This window comes from Limulus polyphemus, unplaced genomic scaffold, assembly GCF_000517525.1.
Source record: "Limulus polyphemus unplaced genomic scaffold, Limulus_polyphemus-2.1.2 Scaffold637, whole genome shotgun sequence".
NCBI lineage: Eukaryota > Metazoa > Arthropoda > Merostomata > Xiphosura > Limulidae > Limulus > Limulus polyphemus.
In genome coordinates, this window is record NW_013666247.1 from 11,886 (window position 1) to 20,192 (window position 8,307).

At 31.7% G+C, this 8,307-nt stretch overlaps 1 protein-coding gene across 1 annotated transcript in view; it reads left to right on the forward strand.

Annotated features, from left to right (window-relative positions):
- Window positions 1–1,710: 1,710 nt before the first annotated feature.
- LOC106459613 (glutamate receptor 1-like) overlaps window positions 1,711–8,307 on the forward strand; it is a gene marked incomplete at its 5' end in the record, with an annotated part of 33,924 nt that continues 27,327 nt past the window's right edge. The window contains 2 exons of the mRNA XM_022386137.1: window positions 1,711–1,961; window positions 4,513–4,694. Of these exons, the coding sequence (XP_022241845.1) occupies window positions 1,711–1,961; window positions 4,513–4,694 (433 nt within the window). The remainder of the gene's footprint in view (window positions 1,962–4,512; window positions 4,695–8,307) is intronic.

Here is an 8,307-nt window from a genome sequence, read left to right on the forward strand (position 1 = left end):
CAATTAGTTTATGAAATAGATACATGTATAACTGAGATCGTATAAAATTACTAAGTTTTATAATACACTCTAATAAATTGCTTCTTACGAATTCTAACAGCTTTTGTTGATAATTTAAATTAAGGAAGTTAAGCAGTTTGTTAATATATTTGCCCTTTGACGTTTGATGAATAATTAAATAGCATAAGTAGTATTTTTGGATGTTAAAAATATAACAAATAATATTAGCGTATTTTCTTTGTATATTCGTATAGTTCTCACCACACATAGAGTATTGCACGAAACGAATATCCTTATTTTTTCCTCCCAATTTCGATCTCATAAACATTTTACAGAAAGAAGTTGTGATGCAAGGAGCGTACAGCAGCGTTTAAGTATTCAAGTCAGGAGACGCGTGAATATTGTATGGAATGATAGTTGGCACTGACTCAATGAATGCTAATGTTATTGAGCCATTTATAAAGATATACTTTTCTCCCGTTTTCCCCTCCACCATTGTATTTTGCGTGAGTGTCGTACGTTATCTGATTTATTTATTTGTCTCTGTCTCTTAATGTCCTCCGGTAGGTCAGTGGTAATTTTACGGATTTACAATGATAACATTCGTGGTTCGATTCCTGCGGTGATTAGAATGCAGATAGCCCATTGAGTAGCTCTGCTCGAAGAGAACGAAAAACAGTTGTGTTTCTGTAAAATTGAAAATTGTATTGAAATATTACATAACAGCGAAATGACTGAATTCAGTCCCATAGCATTAAAAATGCGGAATTTATCTATAATTTATGCATTTTTAAGTTTGTTAAATTGGAACAGAAGACACTTATACATGTAGTAAGTAGAAAAACTGTAAGGAGGCGCTTGCCTATGGTTATGCTACAATATGGCGTTTTACTTAAAAAAACAAAAAAAACATTACTTTATGTTGTACTTTTGCAGAATCTCATACGTCAGTTTATGTTTTAAGTTTGGACTCTTTCACGTTATTTGTTCCAAGAGCAGGCATATTTCAAGTAATGTCAGAAACACACAAGTTTTCGTGAAGTTAATATATGTTATGTATTTACAAATACACAACTTTGAGCACATGAAGGGTTGCAGCAGTGTAACACAAACCAAACTCTGCGATGGTCCTGCCATCTTACGTAAGAAATTATAATTTAAAACCAGATACAAATTTTACTTATTATGTTACTAATCAAAATTGAAGACGTTATAATCAATTTTTATATCAAAACATATTTAAAGGTGTTTTATCCAAAATTGCATTAGATCTCAAAAATCGATGAACATAACTTTTGGAAAGTTTGTTTGCTTTTTTAATGCATATCATTAAAAAAATAGTGTGGATATCGCAAAGTGGAAAATACTTCAAAGAATGTTTATGTTTTATATAATTTTCAAATAATTGTTCGAAACAAATGCCAATAACAAGGCTAAGTTATGAACTGAAAAACTTTTCTACTATTTGTTATCTAAAAACAACAACAAACCATTGCGTTACCATAACTTCAATCTTCTATTGAAACATTATTTTTTAGGAATCTTAAGGTTAGTATTGGACCAATATATATTTTAAAAGGTTATATATTGTTTATAAAAACAAGAAAATCTCTATGATATGAACCGAATTTCCTATTAGTAGCATCACATAGAGTTTAATATCTCAAATAATTAAGAAAGATACTTACTTACATGTTTAACGTGTTTTAGGTCTTCTGAAGCTGCAATATATTTTTCGCCTAACTACGGAGAGTTATCAGTTGGACATACGAGTTGTGAAGAGTATCGCTAATGCTTCTGATGCTAATAATTTCCTCCGGTCTATAGAAACTGAGGACAGACAAAGTGTCAAACGTGTTGTTTTAGACTGCAGCGCTGCTACGGCAAAAACTATCATCTATAATCATGTACATGACATCCATATGGGCCGTCGGAATTATCATTACCTCCTCACCAGCTTGGTAAGTGGAATTATTTTGTTCAACAGCAAGTTCACAATTAAGCTTCATCCAAACCAAACCGGATAAAAAATATAAACTAGCGTAACTGTAGAATTAGTTATTAACATTTCTATAGATAAGTGGATGAAATTATTCAATACCTGTGTTCGAATTACATAGTTCAATTTGTCGTCTCAAACAGTCGTTTTGTTACAGAAATTTAAAAAAATAAAGAGTTTAAATCGTGCTCTTTTCTCGTTTGTTGACTAGAATAAATCTTCATGGAGAATAAAATGTTATATTATATTCTGGAGGTTCTCTGTCAGAACAGAAAATGAGCTAATGGTGAGTGGATTTAGTGTTTTATTATGAGGTAAAAAGAGGCATAAGGTCATGATGTACCCTTTGGATATAACTTATATCCGGTCTCAATGTCATAGAGAGAAATATTAGCTATTACTTGGTCTTTTTATATTATTGCACTGATTTCCTTCATCAATTCAACTGACCAGCGCCCAACTAGTGATAATAAAGGTAGGCTGAAATGGTTAACACATTATTAGCAGTTATAGAACTTCATATAGATGAAAATAAGTAATTAATTAAATAAAAGTATTTTGAAAATTTACTATTATTACACTCAATAACATTTTTTTTGGAAAGAGCATTATGAGCTAGAATAATAAAACTTTACATCGTCCTGGACTTCAAAGGCGAATTTTGTGCACAGGTGTTTTAAGCTGAATATTTTTGATGCAAAACTCAAAAGCAGAAATATACATTTTTGAATACTTTATAAATGAAAAGTTTCGGCTTTGAAGTGCTGTCTCTAGGCAAATTAGGTAAATTAGAATTTACTTTATGTTTGAAATGAAATATTGTGAAAGATGTATCTCTTGGAGACGAAAGAAGAAAATGTGCCTACAGATAGATGTCATTAAGGTGTTTCTTAAAGTATAAACTTATTTACGTTATTCTTTATGGCTTATACTATTAAAATCTTAGCTAGAATTGCGAAGAGTCGGTATACACGAAAGCAGAAGCGGCTGAGAGTTTTGAGATGATATAAGCTTCAAAACTATTATTAACAAGTATGAGAGACAAAGTCTGTCAATTGCAAATTTTATATGGAATACGAAATGAAATATGTCAAATCAAAACATATCAAAATCGCTCCAAAACAACAACAGATGAGATAAACCGCCTGATAATATTAGGAAATGATGGCAAACAATCTTTAGCTTTTTTGGAAGTGCCTCCAAACTGTAGCCTAGCCAATATGGCGACTTTTTTATTTTTTTTATAAATATTAGCTGCTGTTCCTTTTCCACTCGCTCTTTGCCTATACTTGAATAAGCATGTAGTATGCGGCTGCTGACACACACTTCCTGTCAACTGGTGTGAAGGAAGATATTCATGTGTGAACACTTCGGCATACAATCTGGCAGCGGCCTTGGTATTTTGGTGACACGCTTCATAAAATAGGACCAAATTAAACTGTTTATCAACTGGATATTTGGCAGAAGCTGCAGTACAATGCCTTTGTGCGTCCTTATGTAGGGGGATTTTATTTTAATACTTTATAAACCTCTGAGCCTAATTACCTGAATGTGCCACATTCTGACCATGCACCTCAAACCTAGGTTTGTGTAACTGTCTTTGCTATGGTTAGAGTTTGACCTTCCGTGGCACAACTCCATATGTGATCTTATGATTATCAATTTGAAATATGCACTTCAGTGAGACTAGGGGTAGGAATCAGATATTTGATTTCTGTTGTTGATTTATGGCCGATAAAATCTGAAACGTGGGCCTCCTTGTCATTATTAATACGAATCTGGTGACTGTTGATATTTTTTTACCAGTTTTTGGTTTTTGCATGGTAAATATCAACAAATGTGTGCAATGTTCGATAAATCACGATATTTATGTGGTACTTTTTGAGAGTTGTCTGTTAACTTTAAATGTAATGTTTTGTTAGTATTGAAGTATAACTGATCATTCTGGATAAAGTAATTACTGTATTACTATGTTAGTATGATTAATACAAACTAATGGTGAAACAGATTGCTTATTAATTGCTATGGTATTATTATAGTGTTGGTACATGCCTTGTAATTAGCTGATCACCCTCTCTTACAATAATAACATATGAAACTCAACTTTAGGAGTCCTCAAATTATTTTCTGAAAGTAAATAACAGTCCAGCAATGTCCTTTTCTTTCATGAAATCCTCTTAATATGTCTATAAGAAAAGTTTAAAATCAATATATTTAAAATTTATTGTTGCAGCTCACACAGTCAACATATTTCAACTGCTTGTTCTTGGAGTAGTGTTTTCCAATACCTTACTAAAAATTGTTTGTGCTTAATCTTTGCCAAAATCATAGGTAACTGAAAAATGACATCTTGAGTTCTCTCTCTTAAAATATTGATATAAAACTGCGTATTGTGATTTGTATTTTAAGTTTCTTATCTTGACCGCACAGTTTGAAATATGAGGTAGATAATTAAGCATTAAATGCAGAAACAAAAAAGAGAAACACTATGATTTATGAGAGAAATCCTACAGGTTATGGACGAATTTTTCAACACAGACACGCCGGAATTTGGAGCAATAAACATCACAGGATTTCGAATGCTACAAACACAGAATTCTGAATACAGAAAACTCCTAAAAAAGTGGAAGTTTCTGGACTCGGATGTTTGGCCAGGAGCGGGTACAAACTATTTATCTGTAAGTGTTCTGTTTAAGTAAATCAGAGCTTATAATTGTTTTGTTAGAATGGTCTAACTTCTTTGATCTCTTCAATCTCTTTCTTTCTTACTTTGCTTATAAATCGTTTTATATATTTATTTTTGGATTGACTTCTTATGTGTTTTCTTTATTTTTTGTACAGTTATTTAAAGAGTCTTTATACTTCTGGACAGAGCAGCAACTGTAGAAAAAATATTCTACTGGTAACGAGAATGAGCTAAGTTTGGCTGAGGTATATTGTGAAAAATCTAATTAAAAAAACAAACACAAACCTCACGTATATATATAATATATTTTGTCCAAGTATGTTAAATAAATCAACAGTGATGGTAATAACTCAATCGTTTACATAAAGGGCTCTTTAAGTCTGCTATAGAACAAAGTTGCTTACTTGTATCGTTTTAGATATGTAATAAGTATTATGACCACAGTTATTATTATAACAAAGATGAACTGATATAGTCTATACGCTCTTTGTACAAACTCATATTATTGAAATATGTTTCCACGTTGCTAACCAAAGGAGATCATCTTTCTACGTATTAAATTATAACTAATTTTGACAAGAATGAACAATTTTGCCTTGTCTTTATATGGATACTTTCAAAAACTATTTTACTGTTATCTCATTTCATCCATTCTTAGCTATAACAGCGTGACATCCAATTCTAAGTACGTTTTTACCAGTACATTATATAAATTTTGATTTTAATAATTAAAAGGTTTTAACCCATAATATCCGGTCATCATCAGGTAACAGATACATTCATTAAGGTAGTTTGAATTTCAGAAAACGTTACAGACTCGTGATGTGGGGAGAACAATTATGTAGGTGGCGTGAAATTATCTTTTTTAGTCAAATGAGGTGAATATCATATTAACACAGATAAAGAGGTTTCTGGATATTTATTTAGTGTTGGCTTTGATGGCTTCATCAGTGTTTCTTCAGCTATTTTTCTTCAAGTTTTGTTTTCTTACCTACTATAGGTTTTTATTGTGGGCCAAATCAAAGTCAAGAGATAAAAAAAAAAATTAGCAAACAAAATATTTTATATCGAGGTTTGGTTAAATTTATATCACGGAAACATCACTATTTAACTAAACTAACTTAACATGAGAAGATACATGTATGTTAAAGTAGGATTTGAGCACCTTCCTTAAAACATCTGATACCACTTTTATCATCTGATGTACTTCTTCCCAATAATTAGGAATGTGAATGAAATAAACATTAAAACTGACGTGTCTCGGTTTACTCTGAGTAAACAGTTCATCGACGCAGACTGGCCTTGTATTTCTGGTGCTTAGCTTTCATATTTACTATTCCTGAACTGCCTTTTAGAATCAAAAGCTAGGATATAATAATTAAAAGTTTAATAATTAAGAAAACTGTAAACATGTTTCTGCTAAACCTACTTAGAACTGGAGGCCTGTTTATTATTATTAGAAGGTTCGTTGGTGAAAAGAGTAGGTGGGTGGGTGGGTTTGACTAACTGCCTTCCCTCTAGTCTTACACTGTTAAATTAGGGACGGATAGCGCAGATAGCCCTCGTGTAGCTTTGCGCGAAATTGAAAACAAACAAACAAACATTATTAGAAGTAGGAAGAACGAAAGTAATTACATTTTGTAAACTCTACTGAGAATCGGAAGACAGGTTATTATAACTAAGAATAGAATAAATCGAAAACTATCAGCATGTTTCTATAAAAACTATTTAGAATAGAGGTAAGGTTACCATAGAAATAAGAAAACCGTAACTAAGGTTTTGAACAACTTCGAATAAAAAAAACATATTTATCACTGAAACAATATCGAAATTCTCCTAAGAAGAAAAATAGGCACCATTTGATTTGTCTATTCATAGGATCAAGTATTTCACAAAAAACACGATTCAATGTGTGTCAAACGCATGAAAAATTGGTTAATGGTATCAGTTTAAGAAAATCAAATATATATATATATATATTAGTGTTCACAATACTTTTACATTTTTAAAGGATAAAAATAAAATTCACTTAAGAAAATTAATACTGTTTGAAACTAGTCAAGTGTACTTTTTTCATGAACTCATTTAATGTTAGATAACTATATACATCCTTTATTATCAAAATATCTAATGCAATCAATACAATTTTACGTCATCAGTATAACGAGCCCCCAGTGGTACAGCGGTACTTACAACGCTAGAATCCTGGTTTCGATACCTGTGGTGGGCAGAGCACAGATAGCCCATTGTGTAGCTTTGTGCTTCATTACAAACAAACAGTATAACGACTTTCAAAAAGCATAAAATGATTTGACTACAGTTCAAGGAGCTGCATAATCTTAAGAAAATACTACTTAACCCTTTTGAAAAGTATCTGTATATATCGTAGGACTTTCTTAATGACCAAGGTTTTATCACTTTCTTTGAAATTAAAATTTTACAGTAATTATTGAATATGTTGTTGTTTTAGCCTTAAGAATACGATATGTTTTTCTTTTTAATTTTAGTTACTAGAAGAAAGATTGTCTCTATATACACAATAACAGCATATGCCTCAGGAAAATTAAATTTCAGACATTTATATGAAAATTAAAGAGAGCTTTCGTTGTTGCTAGCCTTCTTTAATTTTGAAGTAATAAAGTAGAGGGAAGGCCACTAGAAAATAGCATTCGTCACTAACTCTTGGGCTACTCTTCCCTGACTGTTGTAACCATAGATATTATATTCTGTATATTCGACAATAAATACATTATAAATATAAATACAATAACATACATACCGTTCTCTACTTATATGATTTCATATATATAGCAATAATAATATGTTGCTTTCTTTTATAAGATAACAATATTGAGAGGTATTTTCAATATCCCCATGCAGTGAAGTTAATTATGCATCCTAAAACAATCAAAATACGTTTTATTGTTAAAAAGTGATTATTTTTCAAGCAGCAAAGTTCATTTAGCAGGTATCTGAAAATGTCTCCAGATATGTTTCTGTCGTGCACCAGCATGTCAATACCTTCTCTGAGTCTGTAGGATTACGAAGAACAGTAATGACCCATAATTTTAAAGTTAAGAGCAAATTTTTATTTCTAAATTAATTTTTTTTACCAGCACATATCATTGCAAGATCATTTGTATGAAGAAAATGTTGTCAATGATCATTAAATTCAAATACATTTGTAAATTTACAAGAAAACTTTATCCCCAAACTTCCATATTAATCAGATAGTAATTGTGTTCACACCTTCTTAAGTTCGGCCGCAATTCTCTCTCCGTGTTCCCATGGAATTATGGGACGGTTGTCACATAAAATACCTTTGGTTCCGTTGTTGTAGATCTGTCCTCTTCTGAAATTGTTTCGGAAAAGATTAGAATTCTGTGTGAAGAGTCGGTTGTACGTATCTAATACCACTTTCACACCATCATACATTAACGCCACGTCCGACTGTAGGAAGAAAGAAAGAGTACGTGTTGGTGCACGACAGAAACATATAAAACGTGATTAGTGTTCTTCGTAGTCCTACAGACTCAGAGAAGGTAAACGTGATTAGTGTTCTTCGTAGTCCTACAGACTCAGAGAAGGTAAACGTGATTAGTGTTCTTCGTAGTCCTACAGA